The 25,964-nt window shown below is 41.1% G+C and overlaps 1 protein-coding gene across 1 annotated transcript in view; it reads left to right on the top strand.

The window, feature by feature from the left end:
• The window catches only part of NEK11 (NIMA related kinase 11), an 81,364-nt gene that overhangs the window by 26,284 nt on the left and 29,116 nt on the right, over window positions 1-25,964 (top strand). Inside the window, exons 2-11 of the mRNA XM_033165450.1 lie at window positions 4,849-5,014; window positions 5,824-5,942; window positions 7,871-7,935; window positions 9,972-10,098; window positions 12,429-12,578; window positions 12,674-12,752; window positions 13,700-13,785; window positions 16,309-16,428; window positions 19,467-19,560; window positions 20,104-20,242. Of these exons, the coding sequence (XP_033021341.1) occupies window positions 4,849-5,014; window positions 5,824-5,942; window positions 7,871-7,935; window positions 9,972-10,098; window positions 12,429-12,578; window positions 12,674-12,752; window positions 13,700-13,785; window positions 16,309-16,428; window positions 19,467-19,560; window positions 20,104-20,242 (1,145 nt within the window). The remainder of the gene's footprint in view (window positions 1-4,848; window positions 5,015-5,823; window positions 5,943-7,870; window positions 7,936-9,971; window positions 10,099-12,428; window positions 12,579-12,673; window positions 12,753-13,699; window positions 13,786-16,308; window positions 16,429-19,466; window positions 19,561-20,103; window positions 20,243-25,964) is intronic.

Below are 25,964 nucleotides of genomic sequence, written 5' to 3'. Positions count from 1 at the left end.
ACAACCTCAGATATGCTGATGATACAACCTTGATGGCAGAAAGTGAGGAGGAATTGAAGAACCTTTTAATGAGAGTGAAAGAGGAAAGCGCAAAATATGGTCTGAAGCTCAACATCAAAAAAACTAAGATCATGGCCACTGGTCCCATCACCTCCTGGCAAATAGAAGGGGAAGAAATGGAGGCAGTGAGAGATTTCACTTTCTTGGGTTCCATGATCACTGCAGATGGTGACAGCAGTCACGAAATTAGAAGACGCCTGCTTCTTGGGAGAAAAGCAATGACAAACCTAGACAGCATCTTAAAAAGCAAAGACATCACCTTGCCAACAAAGGTCCGTATAGTTAAAGCTATGGTTTTCCCAGTAGTAATGTACGGAAGTGAGAGCTGGACCATCAAGAAGGCTGATCGCCGAAGAATTGATGCTTTTGAATTATGGTGCTGGAGGAGACTCTTGAGAGTCCCATGGACTGCAAGAAGATCAAACCTATCCATTCTCAAGGAAATCGGCCCTGAGTGCTCACTAGAAAGACAGATCCTGAAGTTGAGGCTCCAGTACTTTGGCCACCTCATGAGAAGAGAAGACTCCCTGGAAAAGACCCTGATGTTGGGAAAGATGGAGGGCACAAGGAGAAGGGGACGACAAAGGATGAGATGGTTGGACAGTATTCTCGAAGCTACTGGCATGAGTTTGGCCAGACTGCGGGAGGCAGTGGAGGATAGGCGTGCCTGGCGTGCTCTGGTCCATGGGGTCACGAAGAGTCGGACACGACTGAACGACTGAACAACAACAAAGTCTAATCTGCTGATGCCCCCACACAAGTTGTTGGTGCTTCATGGTTTTAGTCATGCTCATATTTGGAAGGCTACTGAAGGGTGTGTGTGTGCATACACACCACACACAGTCTTTTCTGAGAAGCAATTTGTTTCTTACTCCAAAATGCATTGAACATAGTATGTGCCAGCGTTTGTTGCTACCAAGTGCCCAAAAGTCCCAGTAGTTGTTCAGCAAAACGTTAGAAGATGTTTCAGTGGTGCTGAAGCTGTTTTTTTTTTTAAAGATCTATGGCAAGCCAAGGTCTCTGCAAACTCAAGCCCAAGTAAAGCCAGGTTGGCTGGCTTGGATTTCAGGTCTGGTGTCCATACTTTACAGTGTAGCATATGCATTGATCAGTCTTCTTCTGCCTTGGCCAGAGATGGTTTTTGGACCTTAGCAGGATAATTACATCCTTCACTATGAGGGACAGCACATCCTGTTTTGCTGCTTGAGGCAAAACAAGAAGTGCCACAATGCCCTGTGGCTGCCGCCAGTGCCACCATACCGGCCACTTGCACCAGCCGCTCTGCCACCTCTGTGAGTGGCAGAGAAGCGGTGCTGACTTAGGGGTGAGATTCCCATTGATTTCAGGTGAGATCTCCTGTGCTCCGTAAGATCTAACACTATTTCTCACACTTGAAAGCTGTTCTGTCCTTCCTATTCATATTATCTGATGTTTTTTTCTTGCTGCTGATATTTTGCAGTTATAGTTACAAACTGTATTTTACTTCTGGGCTGAATGTGTGCTTTCATTACTGCTGGCTTTATTAATGGATGGAGGACTTTGGTTATAATATGTTTTTCTATTCTTGTGCTGAAAGCCATCACGATACAAGTTTTATTATTAAAAGGCAGCATGTGAATGTTTTAAATAAATAAATGAAACCACTAATATTTAACTTCCTATGAAAAACAGAGTTGAACTAGCTGCACTTTCAGTTGCAGAATTTACACAGAAGTAGACCTATGGTGCAATTCTTCTAATTCATTGTTACCTACGTATGTGGTATTGAACAACGTCTGCAGTTTTTAGCCACTTAACATTTACAGTTTTATTTCTGTAAACCAAAGCACCTGGGGGGAAACAAAAGCACCTGGGGGAAAATCCCAAGAAAAGGAACTGATTTTTACAAACTGGGCTGGATTTTTTTTCCTTTTCTTTTCTTTGCCTTGGCAACTGTCAACATCTGCACCATTTATTTAAAGCACTCTTATGTCACTTTAACAGATACCGGTAGGGAGAATCCTGGGAACTGTAGTTTGTTAAGGGTGCTGGGAATTTTAGCTCTATGAGGTCAGCATCCTTAACAGACTACAGTTCCCAGGATTCTTCGGGGGAAGTGATGTCATTTAAAGTGGTATAGAAGTGTTTTAAATGTATGGTGCAGATGTGACCATTGTTTACCAACTGAAGTACAGTGGTACCTCAGGTTACCGATGCTTCAGGTTATAGACTCCGCTAACCCAGAAATGGTACCTTGGGTTAAGAACTTTGCTTCAGGACAAGAACAGAAATTGTGCGGCGGCAGGAGGCCCCATTAGCTAAAGTGGCACCTCAGGTTAAGAACAGTTTCAGGTTAAGAACTGGTCAACCTCCAGAACGAATTAAATTCTTAACCTGAGGTACCACTGTAATAAAATAAAATAAAAATTCACACAGTTTTCAAGCAATATGCCACACATGGCTTTGTTGGGGGACACTCCATGATGCACTGAGTTAGAAAAAAGACCCTCAACAACTGCCTTAGTTTCTGATTAATGTATACAGTAAAAATGTTCTGTGTGGTTTTACAGGCAAAAAATGGTCCAGGGAACCAGATTAAAAAGTGTTCTCCTGAGACAATACAAGTATTTGGGACATTTTACTGCTTCAAGACACAGCAGAAGTCAGCTGCCCCATAAAACTATTTATGCTGTCTGTCCCAGATTGCATGTATAAGTAACTACAATTCTGATACCATAACAATGCTTTTTCCAGTTGATGATAGTACAAGCTGTCAGTTTGGTACTGAAGTATCATTGTGGAGCAGAAAACTGTTGGCTAATTTATAAGTGTACAGACTCTTGATTTGCTATCCTGTGGTAGAATTTTAATAAGATAAACATTTGTCATGTTGTTTGACAGGTGATGGCAGCATCCAAATCACTTGAGTGAATTAGGTGACAAGTTGTCCTGGTGCGTCAGATTTTCATTGCTGTCTTTTGGTGCATAAAGATCTTGTATTAAGTGATATTTAAAGAAGACTCATTCTGTTTGACAGTTTAGTGACATGATCTGTGAGCAGGAATAAGAAATGTCATGGTGTCAAGTCAAAGATGAGAAGATTGCTGTAGATATTACCTATTTTAACAGCACTGAGCAAGTCTGCAGCGATGTAGACAAGCGAATTCCATGTTTTATTATAAGATTTCCAGAAGGGTTTTAGGCAAGTTGTATGCATAAAAAGAAAGAAAATGTATGCTCTGTTACTGGGTAACTGAAGTGTGATATTTGTAAGGAAATAACTTACAAGGATTTATGATAATTCATTTTTTCAAAACAAATAATTTGTGCTTCCTTTGTTAGTATTTCTATTGCTGTGATTGTATAACTGAGCAATACTGAGTGGCGTTTAAAATATGAAATGATCTCATCATACAACTTGAGCTGAAATTTACATTTTGATTGATTTAAAATATTGAAAATATATTGCTTTACTCTTCTAAAACCCTAGTACAGTATAATGCATACATAAACTCATCAGACTATGATATAAAGCAGTATTATGCTGTATGTTATGATTATTTGCCTGATTAAAATACATGGGGAAATTGTAGTTTGCAGTTCTTTTACTAAACTTCTACCTAGCAGAAATTTTGGTTGGCTCTTTATCTGCCCTTCCATTAAATAACTAACAAACCATTAATAATGTTTGCACTGGAAAAATATATATTTATTTCTGAGTTGGGTTCTTAAAAAAAATCATGTGTACTTTATTCAAGAGAAACATTATGAATGTTTCTGATTATCTATTACAGAACTCACATTAAGCTATGTATTTGCAAGAACAATGAGCACTTTTCAATAAAACATTTACTAGCTTGGCAACCTTTTCTATTTTGAAGATACATTTTGTTTCCGCTTTTAGCAAATTGCTATTCTGGGAGCCTTAAGTAAATAAATAAGCAGCTCTTCATCCTCTTGGTTTACTTTTCTTTTCTTTTTGATGTAATGAAGCAAAATGACTAATGGGTCAGTTATAATGCTAAGTTATAATTTGTAATTTCCTTGATACTCTCCAAACTAATTCCCAGAACCTGTTAATAAACATACATCCCTTCCCTACCCTCCAAGCATGCAGTATGTCTACTATGTTCCCACATCTCAAGCATTTGTTACCTATCCTTGGATATATATGTTTTAGTCTTTTTGGAGTAAAGTACCATCTGAACAAAAATTTGTAAAAGCTTTCCTGAAGATTAAGGCATATAATTCCCGAAAGAGCTACCTGCCATATGCAGTTCTACTTCTTTCCACAAATTCTTCTAAGTTCATATTTCCATCTGCCTTGATAAGAATTCTGCTGCACAGTTAATCTCCTTAGCATATTACAAGTTCCCCCCAGTAGGCATTTATTCTCACTGCTCAGAATTAGCAACTTAAACTTTGATTTAGTCCTTAAAAATCCAATTTCTCTTGTTAATAAATTTATTTCATGTATGGAGAATAATAACAATTGCTGGTTTTACTGCCATAATGGGGTGGGGGTGGGGGGAGTCATATAATTTTCACAATCCCTCACAAAACTCAGTGTAGACAATGTTAAGCTAGATGACTCACCATAAGGCAGCTTTCTATGTTTCTGAAGTCAGAAACTGACAAAAGTGATAAAACTGATAGGACCTTCAAACCATAAACTTTAAATTAAACTCACAACACCCCAGAAAGGGCTTGATAGTACACTGCCTGTTCAGACAGGTATTCTATTGTTTAAGAAATTATCGCAGTAAAAGCAATCCGCATCATGTTTTCCTTCTCTTTTTCTATCAACAGGAAAGTTTTGAAAGAGATCTCCGTGGGAGACATCAAGCCTAATGAAACAGTTGAGGCAAATCTAGAAGCACAGTTGCTGTCCAGGCTAGACCACCCAGCCATTGTCAAATTTTATACCAGCTTTGTAGAAGGAGAGAGTTTTTGCATCATCACTGAATACTGTGAGGTGGGATTTCATTTACTTCTGCTGAATGTGTATTCCTAAAAAGTGGATGGGGAAATGTGTGTAATATTGCATAGAAATCATTTTAAATGATTGTCAAGTACTTGCAGTTATATATTAATTTTATTGTTGTTGTTATTAATTAGCATTACCTGACATTACCTGGAAGGTACCAGGTTGGGAAACACTAGCCTAGACTACTAGATAATGCACTGAGAGATACAGAAAGCTTCCTATTCTACACTATGCTTAACTTCTTAAATATGTGATGGGCGCACCCAAGATGCTCCATACTTCCCTCTACCTGGATGGGTTTTACATGTCAGTGGCACTGTGTTCTTGATAGTCATGGTGGTGGTGGGTTTTTACATGTTGTAGCTTTCATGGTGGTCTTCTGCACACCAGGATAGTGCCATTTCTATCATGGATATGCTGGTGACCTGCAAAAACCCACAGGTTAGGAAGCAAGGGTTCACAAGACAATCATTATTGGCTTGGCATAAGAAGCTTGGCAACCTCATAATAATTAGCACCACAAATCTTGTGGTTATTAGTTTAGTTTGGTTTGGTTTTTTGGCCTTGGACTTAAAAGGAAAGCTTTCATAATAATATTTTGATTTGCGTAAAACATCTGTGTTATTACAACTATTACAGAAACATGTACTAACCACAGCTTCAGCCCTGAAGCATTTGTCATCAAAGATAACTGGAGGGATCTTAGCTCTGTTCAGCTTGATAGCAGTTCCCACCCATTAACTTTAATGAAGTTGCGATTTAATGTTTCTGATTGTAAATTTGCTCCTGCATTTCAGGGTCGAGACCTCGACTTCAACATTCAGGAGTACAAAAAAACTGGCAAAGTATTTCCTGAAAGCCAAATAGTAGAATGGTTTATACAGTTGTTACTTGGAGTCAACTACATGCATGGAAGGTACAGTTATAAACTTGAGCACATTTTGCAACTCTTGGTTGCTAATATTAAAGTGAAAATTAAAACTTGCTGACTAGCCTTTACTTACCTTTGATATAAAATTCTCTTCCGCCGCATGGAATAGGACTATTAATGTGTGATGGATGGGAGTATATTTTTTTTCAAGTTTTGCTTTTTAAGTTCCACACAGAGTAGTACCGTTCCCAGGATTCTCAACACCATCATCATTCTTGCAAAACAGGGCAAGAAAAGATTTAAATCTCCACGGGTTATTTTAAAATATACTTTTGATCATATGAACCACTAAATTTTCTAAAAATGATTGTTTAATTCTTTAGTGACCGAAGCAATGAATTTTTAAACACCTTTTGATGGTTTCAAGGTGACCACTATTTAATAGTACTATCCCGGTCACATGCTGCCAACTCAACAATTTTATTTTAGAATATTCATTTTTTTATTGCATCATCCATTTTTAATTGCGAGCATCTTTAATAATTAATATGTACATTTCAGGTCTTGGCTTTCTTGGTGCATACTGTTATCAGAGAAAGCATAGAAATGCTATTATATGTGCAACTCAAGGTGCTAGCATTGACTATGAGCCCTAAATGGCTTGGGCCGTATTTGCAGCCATTCAGTGAGCCAAATAAAAAGAGGCTATACTGCTGAAGAGCAGATGGGCAATTTTAAAATCTGAATTATTCACACACACACACACACACACAGAGAGAGAGAGAGAGAGAGAGAGAGAGAAGTTCCTGGAGCAACAAAGAATCAGGAGTATCCTGTTTTTCTGGGCTTTAGGATCTGCCGTGAAAGTAGTAAATATCACATCCTCTTATAGTATCCGTTGTTCCTGTGTCTCCTCTGGGCCCTGATTACTCTTTCTGACAGTGCTCCATGCTGAATCAGAAGTTGGAACCCTATCAGACACACACACACACACACACACACACACCTTTTCAGACTTGTGTTCCGTCTGCTTGTCTCCACTACATGTTGTGATATAGCAAACTCCAGTCTGTTAACTAGGGCTCACAAAGCTACTGCATTTTTGGGCTGCCCTGTTAATTTCAGTGGAAACAGATCCGTAATGGCAAAGGGCTGCATTTTTATCTGCTGCTCCATTGTGATTAATCCCTGTATGAAATTGGTAGATTATGGTGATTGGCAGCAAAGAAGATACTACTGCACATGTTAAATGTGTATATAGATCTTTTCATTCACAGTTTTCACAGGAGCAGTCTTTCTTCTCAAACTATGATTAAAATGCAGTTTCTGGTTGATTTTGTATGGAATATGCTCGGTATTTATTTATTACCCCTGCTATGCAAAAATATCCAAATGAATCCGAACTTCAATGTCTAAAATCCCTGGTAGAGGACAAGGATCCTGAGATCACGTTAAGGGTAGCCAAATTCTGTGCGATTGCCATAAAACTTAGGGAACAAGCTGTGCTATCATAAGGATTAAGGACTTAAATGATAATTTTAGGTTATATTTTAGTGACTAAGTTTTAATTTATATATTTTTTAACTGTTGCTATATCTGTATTGTCCCTGTTATACTTAATTGCAAATTCAAATGTATCCCTATTGTGTTTTATGACTTCCTTGATATTGTATGCGGGCTGGAACTGGTCTGTGACCGAAATAGTAAATTCATTCATTCATTCATGTTAGACACACTTTCTTGTAGGGGTTTCCGGTGGCCAATATTTGGAAATAAATTTGACATGCTGCTCAGTCCTATACATGTTTGCTTGGAAGTATGTCCAACGATAGTAAATGTGTTCAGTGTCATTTGCACTTCAAAGTTAGGTGATTAGGAGCAAGGAGTACATTTCACAATAGTCTAAAAGACTGTAAGATGTACTATTAACTTTTTCATCCTACTGAAATAGTTTAATTTCTCTTCATATTCAGGCGAATACTTCACAGAGATTTGAAAGCAAAGAATATTTTTTTGAAAAACAATCTTCTTAAAATCGGTAAGATGTTTTTCAATGTGGTTTTATTATTGTGTAACATTTCCGCTTACACAGTGCCATGGAATGATGGTGCATTGGAGGTGCTCCAGGACATTGTTGGAAACTTGAATAGAGACTCTAAGCTGTCCTAGCACTCAGAAGAGCACCAGCAAAAATGGGCCCAGAGCAGATGCCAGATGGAACCCCCAGCCAGTAGCCAAGGTTGTTGGGTGCAGGGAGTGCAGAACCTGCCCCTGTCTTCCAAAGCATTTCTCCTGGCCAAGTACACTTCTGGTATGAGTGCTTTACTGACGAGAAAAGCATCTTGGGACAGGGAGCGGGTTCTCCCCTCCTTATCTATACCCCTCTTTCAATTTTAAAAATGGTACTTTTCCATAGCTGTCAACTTTTCCTTTTTTGCGGGAAATTCCCTTATTCCAGCGCCATTTCCCATTGCAAAAAAAGGGAAAGTTGACAGCTATGGCCGTTTCCCAATGCAAAAAAAAAAGCAAGGTTGACAGCTTTGCTTTTCTGTTGAAGTCCATCTTTTTTAAAATGATAAATATATGACATAATTTTTGTACAATGCCTGTGTGCAAGAGAGCATTGCATATGAATGCTAATGCAGACGTTGGATGTAGTTACACGCTGAGAGATCAATGGAGGGTACAGCCTTATTGCTCCTCACACAGGCCAGTGAAACCTCTGCCCCATTAAATAAGTTTCATGTGGTTTGTCTGTGTGCCATGGAAATGATTTCTGGCTGCATGAAATTTTGTACTGTATAGTTGGATCCAGTGTGCATTCCACAGTTACTTCTCGTAGGTTCAATTCACACATAACGCTAAGCCAAAATATGGCTTGGCGCAAATTTGCAGGCTCCTGGAAATGAGATCACAGCTCTTTTGCTCCTCTTCCTGTCCTCCTCCTGCTGGGTTGCTGTGAGCTAAGCCATGGTTTGGCTTAGCATGTTGTCCAAACCCAGGCTTGTGGGTTATCTCACTCCAGACAAACCATGAATGTTAAACCATAGAATAAACCTTGGTTGTAGCTCATGGTTTAGGGCAGGCTTCCTCAAACTCGGCCCCCCAGATGTTTTGAGACTACAATTCCCATCATCCCTGGCCACTGGTCCTGCTTGCTAGGGATCATGGGAGTCATAGGCCAAAAACATCTGGAGGGCCGAGTTTGAGGAAGCCTAGTTAAGAGCGAAACAAACCGCAAGATCAGGTTTAGTCAACATGCTAAACCAGACCGTGACTTAGCTCATAGCAGCGCAGCAGCAGTGGGGCCGGAGGAAGAGCAAAGCAGCCATGATCTCTCTGGGAACCTGCACATTTGTGCATCTGCACTAAGCCATGGTTTGTGTGAACTGGGTGAGTTGCACGGTGCATGTGTAGTTCTTGTAACTATTCAGGTGCATGTAATCATGTGACAACCATCAACAGCAAATGTGAAGTACTTTTTTAAAAAAACAATTTCCTTATACATATTTCTTCATTCCTAAGGTGCATAGTGGCCACTATGCTAGCATAACAGAAAAATTAACCCTAGATAATCACTGCCAGTCAGCAGCCAAAATCATCCAAATTGGCAGTTCTCTGAATTTTGCAATGCAGTTCTCCAGCCAAGTAACGTGTATGGAAAGGAATATACAAGGATAAAGTGGCATATAGCATATATTACTGAAAATAATATACTATAATACATTATATTAGGGAAATTGCTTTGGAAAATGTTGTACTGTATTTAGGAAAAAAATTGCACTAAAATGCTGATGGATTTTTATGAGGACTTCATTGTAAAAATGAATAAATTGCAAACTGATGTGGAAGTGTACAGGACTGAACTTAAGGCTGGTAACATGAGAGATAGAGAGAAACCAAAAGTGAGAGGATTTGTCCATTCCTATGAACTCTCTGAGCTGCACATTTAATTAAAATAGATATAAAATTGCACAGGTTAGACTATGTCATTTAGCTTTGTCCACCCTGCCCTTTTTTTGTTTCATCAGCTGTTTTTCCTTCAAGTAACTATATTTCAAAATATTTTTCAAGGGGACTTTGGTGTTTCTCGACTTTTGATGGGATCCTGTGATTTAGCAACTACTTTTACTGGGACGCCTTTCTACATGAGTCCCGAGGCCCTGCAACACCAGGGTTATGACACAAAATCAGACATCTGGTAAGCAGGCAGCGTTCTGTTTCATGTGAGTCTTTCATTTAATCGTAATAATCATGCTGGAGACAGCACTGGCTTCTAGGTCACTTTCTGCTTAGGTTGTGTGCTTATCTCTCCTTTCTCTGAAGAAATGAAATTATTTGAATAAATATGCTTCCATGTTGCTGAAATGTATCTGTTGCAAAAATAAATGTATTCAAGGACACGTCCGCTTATCCTTTGAGTGCGGCTGCGTTGCGGGCTGGCAATGGCTCCTGGCACCCTCACCCAACAGGGGCCCTGGTGCCAAGGCCTGCCCAGCTGGTGAGGGCAGCTTTAAGTTCATCTCATCGGCTGGCCTTTCGGTTTCAAGCCTGCCTTCAAATTGGCCTGGGTGCAGGTCTGACAGGGCAGGCAGGCTTCCTTTAGGTCTGCTCCTGGGGGATTTAAAGCAGCCCTGCCATAGCCCCAGCGCCTGGTTTTTCATCAGATCCTCACTTCCTGGGGGTTTGATAAAAAAAGTTAGAAAATAAAAGTTCAAATTAAATTCCTGCAATTAAAAAAAAATCAGCCTCATAATATTTCATACGTACTTACATGTTCTCTCCTTCCCTCATCCCCTCACTCAGTAGGCTTCAGAGCTTAAATCCTGTAAAATCACAGTTTCCCGCAGTTGGTTTAAGTGCTGCTTACAAACCAGGTTATGGAATCAGGATCTGGTTTTCTGTGTGAACTCCTAGGCAAGTGGGGCTCATAATACAGTTTTACCTCGGGTTACGTATGCTTCGGGTTGCGTATTTTTCAGGTTATGAACTCCTGTAACCCGGAAGTGTTTCCCGTTGCGCGCGAAATCCGCGCATGCGCAATGCGCGTTTTTCGGGTTACATACGTTTCGGGTTACGTACAGCGACCTGGAACGAATTGAGTACATAACCTGAGGTACCACTGTACAGCCATCATGATTAGCAACCACGTCATTTTTGTGTATTATTAGGTGTACATAGCAGCTTCCAAGGATAGCACCTTCACCTGTGTATAGGAATCCAGAAAAAGTTATAGAGGACTTTTCACCCATAAGGAGAATCTTGCTTCTTCCTAGACTTGCAATTTGCATGACAAACCTTCACTCAAATGCTGGAGTAGCAGAACCAGTTTCAGTTTTGAGGATGCTTCAGAAGGGTGCACTGCAGCACCCAATTTAGCATAACACTGGGGTGGCTCTGAGACAGTGGCATAGTGGGGGAGGTTGGGGACCATGGCTCGGCCAAATATTTCTGAGGGGGCGCAACTAGGAGTCTCCACAACAGGCTCCCTCATCAAGGCTGGAGCCGCAGGGAGGCAAGCCACACCCAGGCTGGGCCTTCGGGGCTGGGGCAGCGGCACCTCCTCCTCCTCGTGGCCAGAAAAAGGACACCACACATGCCCCACCCCTGGGCTGGCCAACAGGGAGGGATGGGGGGGTACCACAGCCACCACCCACCGAGGAGGGAGGGAGGACGAGGAAGGCAGGAAAGCACTGCTGGTGTCATGTTTGTTGCCCAAAGCACCTTGCTGCAAGGACACGGGGCCAAAGTGACACAGGTGTTTCTCTGCCTTATGTCTGCTCTCAGGTTGAAGCTAGTTTGCAAGGAGAGACTCCCTTGATTAGACACTAGCCGGTGAAGGGACTGACCACTGCCCTGTCCACCGGGGGGGTGCAACACTTGCCCCGTCTCGGGTACCGACAACTCATGCTACACCCCTGCTCTGAGATCCAACTGTTTGTGTGGGGTGGGGGTGGGGGTGTTTTCATTGATGTATTCTCTTTGGGTGCCTGGGTTCTGGCAGCTGCCCAAGGATGTGGGTCTTGTCGCTGCCAATGTGGCAGATGGCCTGCCACATTTTTCTTGCTTTTTTAAAAGGATCACATACCCTATTAGTTTTATTTTTACATTCATTCTTCCTCTTTTTGTTCTTATTTTAAGAAAACTTTTTTTAAACGGGGGCAAAAACTGGGAGGTACCCAAATGGCTCCGTCTTCAGCCTGCTTTGCCTGCAAACAGTCTCTCCACCCACGTACCCAAGATTAATCCTGTAGGGAAGTGCAACTTGAATATGGTCATGGCAAGGCGGCACTTACTTTATGACCTTGTGTTCTTTTATATCACTTACATTATACGTTATGAACCCTGTGGAAATGGAAGAACAGGCTTTTCACTGAGATAAAAGTGTATTTCATTTTCAATAGAAAGGGGCTCATAGTTTTGTATGACCAGGATTAAAGTGCAGCAACATTGCAAGCAGTCACCAGACACTGAATTTAGAATTTTCTTCTTGTCCTTGAATTGCTTTCATTTTATTTATTTTCCTTTTAGGTCCCTAGGATGCATTTTGTACGAGATGTGCTGTTTGGATCATGCATTTACTGGTCACAATTTTTTGTCCATTGTTTTAAAAATTGTGGAAGGTGATGCACCATCTCTGCCAGCAATCTATCCAAGTGAACTTGATACCTTGCTTCACAGGTGGGTTTTTTGTTTTTGTTGCAAACTGGTTTCACCCACAACGGTTTTATAGTTTGCATGAGAATAGATTTCATCTCATATCATTAATATTTCAGCATGCTGAGCAAGGATCCTTCACAGAGGCCATCCGCTGCAGAGATTTTAAGGATTCCATACGTTCGTGATCAATTACAGGTATTTGAAATAAAATGACAGTAGACTTAATAGCTGAAATTGTCACCCACATTGAAAAGAATGAGCCCTATAAAAGACCAAATAAACAGTCATAAGCCTACTTCCACAGACGTACCACTGAAATATAGGACTTAAATCCAAGTCATTCTGTATAAGATACTGAACAGAGCATCATGTGTTCAAATGGGGAAGGATATATATTTCATTTCATGTTGTTAGAGTCAACATAGCAGATGGTGGTGCCCACTATTACTCAGAGTAGACTCACTATTCAACAGTGGAACAGTCTCCCTGAGGAGGTTGTGGACTCTCCTTCCTTGGAGGATTTTATGCAGAGGTTGGATGGCCATCTGTCATGGATGCTTTAACTGAGATTCCTGCACTGCATTCAACTTACTTAGTCTGGGTGTAACCCAATATTTTTTTCCTGCTAGTGCAGGCACTTCAAAAACCAAAGGAGCTAAAATGGCATGCTTTCCATTTGCCTTTATCTTTGTCTTTCAGCACCCAGAAGGAAAGGGGACAGGATGATTTGTAACCAAGTTTAATTTTGGTACACTGTACCTCTGATGTGACTTTCACTTCTGTTCTCACAGTTAGTTAGACTGAGGTGGAATCTACACACATAGATAAAACGCTGGGGAAGCACTTTAAAAAAAAACACGTTTTGAAAAATATGTTGAATTTGCCATAGCTCACCATTGCCAACTAGATTCACATTTGCAAATTGCACTTTACAACACACTTAAAACATTTTATTTGCAGCTGTACAGCTGAGTCCTGAGACTGTCCGTAAATGGATGCCTAAATTGGTCAATCTGGCTGAAGCAGCCTGATAAAATGGAACAAACTGTGCGGGTTTTGTAAAAGTAGCAAAAAGGCACTGAACACTTCACGGTAATAAAAATAAATGGTTGCAATTACGGCTGCTTTGTTGTCTCTTGCAGAACATGAAGTGTAAATTCACAAATATGACTCTTAAGGACCCAGCGCTTAATTCTCAGGAAGAAGCCGCTCATATCATTAATGTTGTGTGAGTATGGTATTATTTGGGGGAACAACGGGAGTAGCTAACATGGTGTCCTCCAGATCTTGTGGACCACTACTCCCACCATCCTAGGCCGCAGGCAATACTGACTGGCAATGCTGATGGGGGTTGTAATCTGGAGGGTACTGTGTTGGCTATGTAAGAGGAGCAGAAAATAGATGAGTTATTCAATCTTATATTCACTTACACTTACCTAGGAACAATCCTCACTGAACTCAGTGGGGCTTACTTCTGGGTAGATTTGGATAGGGTTTTGATGTCAGTTGCTAACAGTGCACTTGGTTATTTGTAGAAAAGAATTGGGCACATTTTTTTTAGGTAACCATTTGTATTCCAAGTGCCCAAACCTAATGAAAATGTAAACTTGTTACTAACTTTAAAGGGCTGTCTACTTTTGCCTTGCATTAAACCGGGCTATAGATTAGACTGAAAAATGAAATAGATTCAACACAAATTCAACATGTGTCTGTGTACAAACACACACCCTTTCCCCATCAAAGTTCTTCTTAAACTCCTGCAGGTATTAACAGCACCATTTATTGTGCTGGTGTGTAAGATGCTGATTTCCAATTACTGTACAAAGCATAATTGTGTGTATTATTGTCAACCAATGTAAATAGCATACTCTGTTTTACATAATTCGTGTATTAAGCTGATTTAATAGGAACAATAGCAGAACACAATGGTATAATGATGAATAGAAATTTCAAAGCTGGTAATTAAATTCTTACCCCTTTTGGTTTCTATTGGATCTACTTCCCTTCTTTCCCTGTGGTTACTGCTGCTCTATTGCATTAATCAACTGCTGTTACATTCGCTGCTGGGGAAATTACTTTCTTTGCTGTTCTCTTGTTTGCCATAATCAATGTTTATTATACTTAGATAGTGCATTTCTGTATATTTCTTTGAGATGGGTAAAGTCAACAAAGAAGGAAAGCATTGTTCAGCTTAGAAAGCTTGGTTTTTATATCTCACTAAACTACAAGGAGATCTGTGTCATCTTAACATAGTATCAGTTTACTTTCTAATATAGGCAGAAGGGCCCCAGATAATGATTGCAGGGTCCAGGTCGGCTCATATGGGGAGGCAGTCCTTGAGGTATTGCGGTCCTGAGCTGTTTAAGCTTTGAATTGGACACGGGAACTAATTGGCAGCCAGTACATTCGGGCCAGAATTGGTATAACATGCTTAAACTATCTTGCCCCAATGGCTGCTGAATTCTACGCCAGCTGAAGTTTCTGAACTGCCTTCAGATATAGCCCCACATCTAACGTGTTGCACTAATCTAACCTACAGCTTACCATAGCATAGACCACAGAAGCTGGGTTATCCCTGGACAAATAATGGGCAAAACTGGGCCACAAGCCAAGTGGATGGGAGACAATCTGTGCTACCAAGGCTTTCCCCCTGTACTCAGAAGGGTTGGTACATAATTTGTGGGATTCAGCAGAGATGGAGTGCTCTCAGACAGGATGCAATCGGAAGCTTTTGTAGAAGAGGACCTTTTAGAAGGGCTGGCTTTTTAGCATAAAGGGTTTTAATTAAAATAGATTATATCTATCTGCTCTAGTTTCATCTCATTCTCATTAAGGAGGGCTGTTTACTAATGCCTTTATTGTACCTTTGAAAATAATTAATGAAATACTGCAGTACGAGCTTCATAGTCATTGGCAAGCTAGTACCCTTATTTATGGTACACTGGATAATGAGGTCAGCTGAGATAGTGTGATCACTAATATGCCTTTTCATTTTTGATTCTATTATTAAAACACAAGGAGTATTCCTTTGTTCTTTTTCAAGGAAATAATGAATATTACTCATGTCCAATGAAGTGAGTTCAAAGGTCTAAGTTTACATAATTTAATTATAAAACTAGTGTGGTATTGAAATTAATTCAGTTAGAGCTTTCTCATGTTCTGTGCATCTTAATTACATTTTTCCAACTGTTGAGAGCACAGTAAAATGTAAATAACTGAAACCTATCATTGACAGAATAGAGTAGAAACAAATCTTCGCACAATAGAAATACGGCACCATTCAAAAGTATTTATTTTGAAATGACACTTTTGGAAATATATACATGTATTAATGTTATGACAGTGGTTGGATCCAGATAAAGTTAGGGCGCATCCCAATTTATTGTGGGTACGAGAAGAGCTTAATAGAGGAGTGCAGTAACTGATTAATTGAGAATTCCTCTACTTGTATTGGCTGCAGTAGAAGGTTGGCATAACCCACTGGGGGTAGCTGCACCAGTTTAGAATTCAGCAGATCCTTGCCCAGCCCAGCTTCAGCCCACAACCTCTCCCTGACCCTGTGTCAGTTTGGTCAGTTTTTGTTCCTGGAATGGGGGAAAGAATTGTCATTTTGTTTTGTTTTTTGCATTATGCATCAAAATGTCTCGGGCCGGTCCTGTTTTCAGCTTTTCAGGCCCAGGACTATTCATTTGAATTTTTGAAAGCAAATGTCCACACACATTTGTTTCAGTTCTAACCCTTCTCTCTTCAGGCAGAAAAAAGTACATCTACAAACTCTGAGGGCCCTCTCGGAAGTGCAGAAAATGACACCGCGTGAACGAATGAGACTGCGAAAGCTGAGCATTGCTGACGAGACAGCGCAGAAGCTGAAGTAAGAAGCACAGTGTTATGTTAGCCTCCAAAAGGAGATCCTTTAGTGTCTCCATTTGTTTGGGAAGCATTTAGTTTGTTTCCAGAAAGGTTCTGTGGTCTGCTATCCACAATCTTCATGTCAGCCTCTCCTAAATGCCCTTCCCCTGAATTGGAGATTTGGACATTCCTCGGTGTACAGGAAAAGATGCAACTGCTTTATCCAACACTATGCAACACACCACCCCAAACTCATGAGTGTTGTGAGATTTCAGGGGTCCAGGCACTTACCTAGGGTCTGTGGGTCATTTGGAAATGAGGCACAGCGAAGATTGTGGTATCTTTATGATATATGGTTTAGATGGGGAGGGAGTTTAGAGCAGGCACAGGCAAACTCTGGCCCTCCAGATATTTGGGACTACAATTCCCATCATCCGACCACTGTTCCTGTTAGCTAGGGAAGATGGTAATTGTAGTCCCAAACATCTGGAGGGCCAGAGTTTGCCTATGCCTGGGTCTGTTCCCAGGAGGCCACAATGGCAGCCTCTCTCACAGCGCTTGTTGCCTTGGCCTGGGGCAAAAGCCCGGTTGCGCTTCGCCTTGGCCTGGCACTTCAGTCCCTGAGCACCTTGCCAGCGACCACATGCTGTGCAGTGATAGTTTGCTAGAATACTGTTAAGCCACCACTGAAGTGCTAGGCCAGGACACCCTGGGTTGTGTGTGTATGCGTGAAATAAATTAACACTGGAAATCCAAATAGATGTGTTTTCCTCCATTGAGATGGTTCTAGAATTTATCTTGTCGAAAAAGTTTGTGTGAGAAACAGCTTTGTGGACTAATTCACACAATTATTTTTAGGTTGTGAGATGTAGGTTGAATAACACTTGCAGGTGTTGAAAAAGTATTTAAGGTTTTATCTACAATGCTACAGCTGATGCATTTACTTAAGGCATTTTGTGCCCCGCTCTTTAACCAAAAATCAGTCATAGGACTGTCCCTCCGCTCAGGCTTAAATGGCCCAACACACAAGGGAAAATGAAGTGCGGGAGGGAAAGAGCAAACTCAAGCACAAGGTCTTCCAAGGTACACTTCTTCTGTGCCTATGCCTGGTTTAGAGGAAGAGGGCCTCCTGTTTCTCCTATAGATGCAGGAGTCCTAGATCCCAAAGAGCAAAAAGCCATGCACTCTGCCCCTTTTACAGCATGTCGGTCCACATGGTGCTCTGACCCCCCCTTTCTGTGCAGCTTGCGAACTACAAACTTACCTTACTGCTCTCATACATAAAGGTAAAGGGACCCCTGACCATTAGGTCCAGTCGTGTCCAACTCTGGGGTTGCTACGCTCATCTCGCGTTACTGCTCTCATACATACATCACGCCAAACTGAAATCCTAAACCTTTTTCAAACCCTTTGCCCGCTAACACACAGCTGGAGGAGGGGGCTCCACTCCCCTTGCTGTGTGGCATTGAATTTTGTGATCTATTTTCATGTTCCTCCAATGTTCCCACACTCAGCTAGCTATACCAGGTTGGCCAGGCTTGTTAATATAAGCTGAATCCAACAGTGTTTGGCACAGTTTAAACAAACCTTGATTGATTCTAACTTTTACTAAATCCAGGAGTTATGGGGTGGGTCTGGCATCCAGGAATTTAGGGGATCCTTGCTCCCTCCCCCCCCCCACACTATAACAGCTATTTCTGGAGGAGAAACAGAATACAGAGTGAAGCACTCTCCAAACTCCTTGTCATTTCCCCCCTTAATCTCTTTCTTAAGGTATCTGTGGTTCTTCTGATCACTCTGACATAATGCCCACAGTTCCTAGAGGGCCGTTTGCTTGCCCCCAGAACAATTTTGTCCCCACTGTTTTTTGACAGTTGTTGCTTTGTTATGACTACATTCTTCCCTGTGCCTGTCTGTATAAAGGTTTCTCATGTATTTGGAAGTGCTGATGACACAGATACAGATACCTAAATATCATACCCTCCAACATTTCTCCAATGAAAATAGGGATGTCCAAAGGAAAAGCAGATCAAATCAGAAACCAGGACAGCTTCTGTAAATCCCGGACTGTCCCTGGAAAATAGAGACACTTGGAGGGTCCTAAATGTATCAGGGTGCTGGGTCTGCCATGGTATGAAAATAGGATGGATAGAATACTGCTCACTTTACTACTCTCTTTTATTTATATTAGTGTTCCTTTAGAGCAGTCTTCCCCAACCTGGGGTCCTCAGGTGTTGTTGGACTACTGTTCTTACCCATCATGGCCAGTGATGAGGAATGATGGGAGTTGCAGTCTAGCAGCATCTTAGGATCAAGGTGGAGGAAAGCTAGCTGCATTAGAGCTAGATCAGGGGCGTCGCTAGGGGGTGCGGTGGGGGCGGGACGCCCCGAGTGGCAGACGTGATAAGCGGCGGGTGGGGGTGACAAGCGGCGGGTGGGGGTGACAAGCGGCAGCCCCTCCCACCATTCCCAAGCACTGCTGCTCCCTCCGTCACCCCAGGAGTGACCGGCAGCGTGGGGAGTGGCAGGAGGGGCCGGCGCTTGTCACCCCCACGCGCCGCCGCTCGCTCAGTCGCCCCTGGAGCAGCAGCGTCGGACCGCCACTTCCACAGCCTCCTTTTGAGCCGCAGAGCTTAAAAGCGGGCTCTTCGGCTTAAAAGGAGGCTGCAGAAGCGGCGGCGGCACTCCCGGAAACGCCCCCGGGGCGGGGCATCGTGACGTCACAATGTGACATCACAACGCCCCGCCCCGGGGCGTTTCCTTTGCCGCCCTGGGTGCCGCGGAGCCTAGCTCCGCCACTGAGCTAGATTTACATTGGGTTTGATCCTAAGAACTGCTTGAAGAAGGAAGTCAGTGGAAGGTGACTTTCCTGCCTTGTCACCCCTTAAAGTTGCAAGATGTCTGCCCAGTTTGAGGAGCTTCTCCCCTCTGCAAGTATGAAGCATTAATATTCATTTCTCATACCAAGTATAATCCTTTTGCTTGAAGGAAGTCGTTAGAAAGTTCTTAGCTCAGTTACCATTTGTGATATAGACTTAACGGTATTGTCATTCTTTTCAGGCAGTTGGCTGAAGAAAAATATCAAGAGAATCTCAAGAGAATGCAGGAGCTTAGATCCCGTAACTTCCACCGTGTGAATATAGATGTGCTTCATGTAAGTTTCTAGCCTTTGCTTATATTTTCTAAAACCCAGATATCAGCTCATACAATGTTTTCTACCCCTTTCTTCTCTACTTATCCTTAGCTCTCTATGACCAGAGTGTGTTTTTTCAGCTGGAACTCAACAGAATTCAGTTCTGGTAGCTCTCTGGTGGGTGCCATTGCCATTCTAAGAAAACAAGGGAGGTGTTCATGGCGAGTTCTGGATCTCTTTTTCTAGAAAAATAGCAATGTCTGTGACTCACAAAAAGTCAATAGAGGCTGGATATTGAAATAAGATTCCAATTAATGCAGCCCCCATACTTAAAACTATCCCAAACTGGTGAAAATGTGCAACTTCAATTACCGGTAATAGTGCAGCAAAATATATATACAGAAAGCTGGCACTAACCCCAACCTGCTGCCAGTACCCTGTTCATACACATGCATATATAATAATAATAATAAAAAAATTCTTTTATAAGAATTCCAGCTATTACTCCATTGAGAATATGTTTCATTGTGACCACTTATGATTTATTGTCTCATTTCAAATAAGGAACCTGATGAACAGACAGCAGAGCATCTGATTAAATCTCAGCCAGTCACTACGTTGAACTATCTGTCCATAGGATGTGAGGATCAAAGTGACAGTGATGCAACAGGCAGACTCTGTATGTCTGATCCTGTGGAGCGCGGTAAGAGATTGATATTATATGCTGTGTTAATTCCTCATCTAGTTAAAGCTAGATGAGACATAAGATGTTTTGGTTGGGGGGGGTCTGTTTAGTCTTTTAAAAGGGTGGAAATTCAAAACATGATTGTAAAGTGATCACAAACTGTATGCATTTTCTCTGTACAATGATATATGTTACCTTTGCATCCTCCATTTATCCTGAAGTTGAATGTCTGAAGCAAAGAGTCCATAAGAGATCAATATGACAGAAATCGTTCTCAAATTGCAACTGTTCAGAGAAGACAGCCTAGGAAAATTGACCAATGTGTTGATCAAATTGATCAAGTGCTTATATTGCCAGAATTTTTTTTGTTTGGGCCAAACTTTAAAGCATAGGAGAAGTTTTGCATGGCTTCCTCAAGGTTATGGCATGTTCCTGGTTAAACACTATACCAGTAAACCAGAAGAAAGTGGCATGATAATGTTTATGAATCAGTCACAAATTTACGTTAACTGTATTAAAGCACTTAACTTGGAACAACAAGTTCCATCAGTTAAGGAGCATCCTCTCTCTTTATAAAAGTCTACTTATGTGTGTGATGCGGTCACTTCAGACTGTAGTTCTCTTACCTGGAAAGTATGTGACCATTTTCATGTGGGCTTTTGCACACACTTCTACATGGAAAAGTTTTGAAGTAAGCCTCAGTATCAGCCCATGGGGTTTCTGAATAAAATGTAACACATTTTTATATTATTACAGCAGAATTGTAAGGATTAGGTTGTCTGGTTTAAATTCAGATAGTTTTATTCATTTCTCTTGATTACATGCTCTTTGTACGGAGGATTTCATTGTTTGGTTTAGTTTATATAGAGATGATTAACTGTGATTTTAATATTGGGTTCATCTAATAGCTATTGATATTTTAGTTTAAGCCACCTAAAATCTGCAAGATATAACTGAACAACAAACAGAATAAATCCCTTTATTTTGAAGCTGCATTTCTTGATCCATGTGACAGGTATTAGCCTTCAGCTCCTGCAGAAGCTGGGCATCTGTGTTCCAAAAGCAGCTGTTTCCCAGTAGGAGAAAATGAATAGCTAAAATACCTACCTGTCAAGGCTGAAAGCTGTTAGATTCAGGGCTGTGCTTTTATAACCATGCTCTTGTTTTTTTTCTACTGATGGCACAATGAGCAGCGATGTACTCTGCAGCCATGATGAGTATTTTCTCAGAAGACCTGATATTTAAATTGAATTTCCATGAGCTGTTGATTCAGTAAATAACTGCATGGTGTAACACCCAGGATGTTAACATGGTTGGTACTACTTAGATTAAGTCAAAGGAAAATGCTTAATTAAATGACAGTTTCTTAACTAGAGAAATGTATGAAAAGCCTGCCATTAACAGCAACAGAGACCACTAATTCAAAATTCAGATGTGCTACCTCTTTTGTTTCTTAATTTGCTCTCTGAATTTTTCTTGTCCTCATTTTTTTGACATGAGAACTGTGTCACAAAATTGGGAAAGGTGTGTTCTGATCTGAGTATTAGTCTGGGAAGTGTGAATCAGATTGGGTCATTTGAAAATGTGAACCATATTCTGGAGCATCCCTAGAAGAGGAGGAGTTTGGATTTGATATCCCACTTTTCATTACCCGAAGGAGTCTCAAAGCAGCTAACAGTCTCCTTTCCCTTCCTCCCCCACAATAAACACTCTGTGAGGTGAGTGGGGGTGAGAGACTTCAGAGAAGTGTGACTAGCCCAAGGTCACCCAGCAGCTGCATGTGGAGGAGCGGGGACGCAAACCCGGTTCCCCAGATTACGAGTCTATCACTCTTAACCACTACACCACACTGGCTCTCAGGAAGGATATTGGCTTCTGCCACCAGCCAGAGGAACAGGGGCTGCTATATTTTTGAGTTTTAATTTGTTGTAAATCATCATTGACCTCATTTAAACAAAATGTAATATATAAATCTCACAAAGATGTGCACACAATAAGATAAACAGTTCTGGGATGGGAAGAGGTACATGATAGTTTATATCAGTAGTGCTGATTGTGGGCCATGCCAACTCCTGGAACTGTTCTCCAGTGCAGATCAACATGAAACTTAAAGGGTCTTGCACATTTTGCTTCAAACTTTTTTTTGCAGGAGGACTAGAGACTTACTGTTGTTATTTTTTGAAATAAAAACTCCATGAAAGCCTTTTGTGGGTGCTGGGTTGGCGACTCCCATTGCAGCATATTAAAAACAAGCATGGCTTAAAATGTTAATCAGGTAGCTTTTTCTAGAGCAAATAGAAACTTCCATTGCTCATTTGCATGGAATATAATATATTCATTGGGTTGTACTTGCCTCGGAAAAGCAGTGCATCAAGAATACATAGTATATTCTCTATCTGTGGGCACCTCTCTACCATACACACACACACACACACACACACAGAGAGAGAGAGAGAGAGAGAGACTCTTTAATGCATACACTTAAGGCTTAATATTAACTAGTATGACTTTAAAATCTGTTGGATTCACTATCCTTAAAGAGAAGGCAAATACGTGTGACACTTTAAGCCAAGCATCGCCAGCCAACTTGTTCTTTTACAGTATCAGGAGAGAAAATCTGTGTGGGAGGAAGCTGCATTCTAGAAACTATGTCCAGGCAGGAGAGAGAGAGAAATTAAAAGAATATGGAATGGGATTTATGACTGTTTAGAACATAAGGGAAGGAGTATATAAGAGTGGAATCAGAACAGCAGGGCAAATTGGTTGCTCTTACATAAGGCGGTGACCATTTCACCCAGGATTCCCTTCTTGGCCTCCCTCTGTGCGTTGGTGGGGCATGCAAAGTGTGCCCTGCCCCACCCCCGTTCTGCCATCATCCAGGTCCAAAAGGACCTGCATGTCAGCTATCGTGCATCAATTGGACAAGCCTAAAATGTTAACCACCTGTATCTATTTTTATCGAGTTATAAGATATAGAACTAATAGGCTTCTTTTTCCCCACTCATCTCCCGATGTTTTAGCTGCATGGTCTAGAGACATCAACACAGAGGGCTTAAAACTCCCTGCTAGGGTTTTCATACATCATTATGATCAGTGCTTGAAAGATACAGAATTAATGGGCAGTTCAGAGTGGTGTGTTACTCACATTTGTCACATTGCGTTCAGCCTTCAACCCAGTATCCGGTATCCTTGTTCCTCCCCAGGTCCATCGCCCCAAGCTGAACTGGGTATTTAATCAACAAAAACATGACTTCTAAGTGCTTGTTCTTAGGTTTAAAATTATGCTGATCTTTAACTTTTCCCTTGAAAATGTGCATCTGTCAAATAAGGAGATTTAAATAAAAGGAGATTTAAAACAAAACTGTATGACTAATTTGTGACTTTTGCTAAAGGAATAAAATGTATATTTGAACTGAATTAATCTCCCTTCATCCACATTGTTATCACTTGGGCGTAAAAACCAGTTTCCTGGGTGTTTATTGATGGCTTTTAATCTCATTGCCTAACCCTCACATTAATCTACACCCCTGTCATTTGCATTTAGCCCCCCATAGCATTCTGTCTTGTTCCCAAGCACCCTCCTATCTGCATATCATAGCCACAATTTTTTGTGAATAAACACTTTATATTCATTCAGATTGGCATTTGTTGGATCTTACTAATTTCCTCCAAATAGGCACAGCAATACTGATACTAATTGTGTCCATTGCAAGAGCTGTACAATCATCTCCAGTAAATCCCCAGAATTATACTTCCACGAGCACATGTGTAAAATACAGATCTCTTCAGGTTGTCCATAGATTGTCCTTGAGTGAAGTCTACTCATCACCCTGGGTTTCATAGAACCCTTCTAATATGGTTCAAAATTAGGGGGGGGGGAGATTTTATAATGGAATGCCACTGGCTTCTGCTTCTCATAAAGTGTCCTGACTAATCCTGGAGAAAAACAAGTATGGCTGAGAAGCAAGGAGATCTAACTAAGCTGAAGGAGAGGTCTTGCTCCTACAGGCAACAGTTGCGTTAGCAGCAGCCTTGAAAAGAGAGGCATGGAACAAAATACTTGACTGTGAAACCATCTTCCCAGCAAAAAGAGTGCACTGGTGGAGCAATCTCCTAGGCAGAGGACCAAACAAAGTAGAGACTGAGAGGGCCCAGTTACAAGAGAGAGACTTTCTGGCAAGGGTTAGCCCTAACATAAAGGGTGATATTGTTAAGGACAGGGCTGAATGGGAGGAAAATTAAATGTTAATTAACTCAAGGGTAGATTTGCTTTATCTGAGATACTGGTGTAGAATAAACTGAATGGACGGTGCTAATTTTTAATGTATTGGTGTATTATATTGAAGATATGAATTTTAATTATGATGGATTTTATGGATACCGTAAATTCACATCATATTCTATTAAAGAGATAAGGCTATCTATATGGAGAAGATGAGATTTTTTTTTGCAAAGGCCTTTGGTTATGTGCAATAAAGTTCATTCACAAGATTAATATATGCTTATGGAAAAATCTGAATATTTAAAAAATGAAGAAGCAGGTTTATATTAGCTGTGGATGGTTTCATTCCTTACTGCACCACCCAGAATAATTATGGAGATTTATTCTTTTCACATAAGAACGGAGAGAGCTGCTGAACAATCTGAGGCTCCTGAGACTGAAACTGAGGCAAAGCATGACTGCAGAATCCAGCTGCTCAGCTATCTATTGCTAAGCAAGACTGCTTTGCGACTGCCAGCTCACCTTGACATGCTGTCATTTCTTTCTATTCACTCCGGTAGCTTTGTGCAGAAAGGCAGCATCCTGGCTCAGCAAAGAGTTCGGAACTCACTTAAAAAGAAAGCAAAATGAGCTTTTAGTTCTCTGGAAGCATCCTTCGCAGATGCATTGACAAAACGCGGGCATGAGAGAACAGGAAGTTAGTTATGACAAAGCATGGCTGGTTTTCTTTCAGCAGTGGCAACTGTTTGGTACTGTTGGAACTGGCTGACCTGAAGGCGTTTTGCTGCCTGAGATGGGGCAGCACATAGCATCCATTCGCAATAGTGCCAAGAGGCCGGTCAACTTATTTTGGCACCCGAGGCAGAAAATCCCACAAGTGCCTCTCGCCCTCCCTGGCAGTAAAAACACCTGCCTTTTATGGATTGGTTTTAATGCTGCTTTTAGAATGTTTCAAAATTTTATGGTTTTAAGTTGTTTCTCTTGTATGTTGAACCCAGAGAATGTTAGTTATTGGGCAGCTAATAAAATGCAGTAAATAAACAAAATAATTGCTACCCTTTCTACGAGTAGGATCCTACATTAGTGTGGCAGTCTGCTAAGAAAAAGCCTGTGCGTGAGCAGATGTTTGTACATAGGCTTTCTCTTTGCTACTACAAGGACATCTAGAACAAACGCAGCCTGCTGCCAGTACTTATAGTACCTCTTTCATAAAAGTAACGAGGTGGAAGCTATATATTTTTTTGACATTGAACCTGTATCTTTAGGAGGATGGAACTGAAATTATTGGGGAGGGGGGTAGTAGATATGGAGGGGACTATGTTAGCATTGCACTTGATTATGCGCTGCTCTGCTGGTAGTAATAACTTAAAATGAAATAATCTGCTAGGTTTACGTTATGGACCAATCAGACAGTATCTAATCACTTCAATTTTTCAACACAATGACTCAGTGGGGAAAAATGGATTTTGCGAAGAAAATATAAAACTATGTACTCTTACGTTTTGCGCAGTGGGCTGG

The sequence above is a fragment of the Lacerta agilis genome, chromosome 12 (assembly GCF_009819535.1).
Source record: "Lacerta agilis isolate rLacAgi1 chromosome 12, rLacAgi1.pri, whole genome shotgun sequence".
NCBI classification, from domain to species: domain Eukaryota; kingdom Metazoa; phylum Chordata; class Lepidosauria; order Squamata; family Lacertidae; genus Lacerta; species Lacerta agilis.
This window is presented reverse-complemented; position numbering and strand designations above follow the sequence as displayed.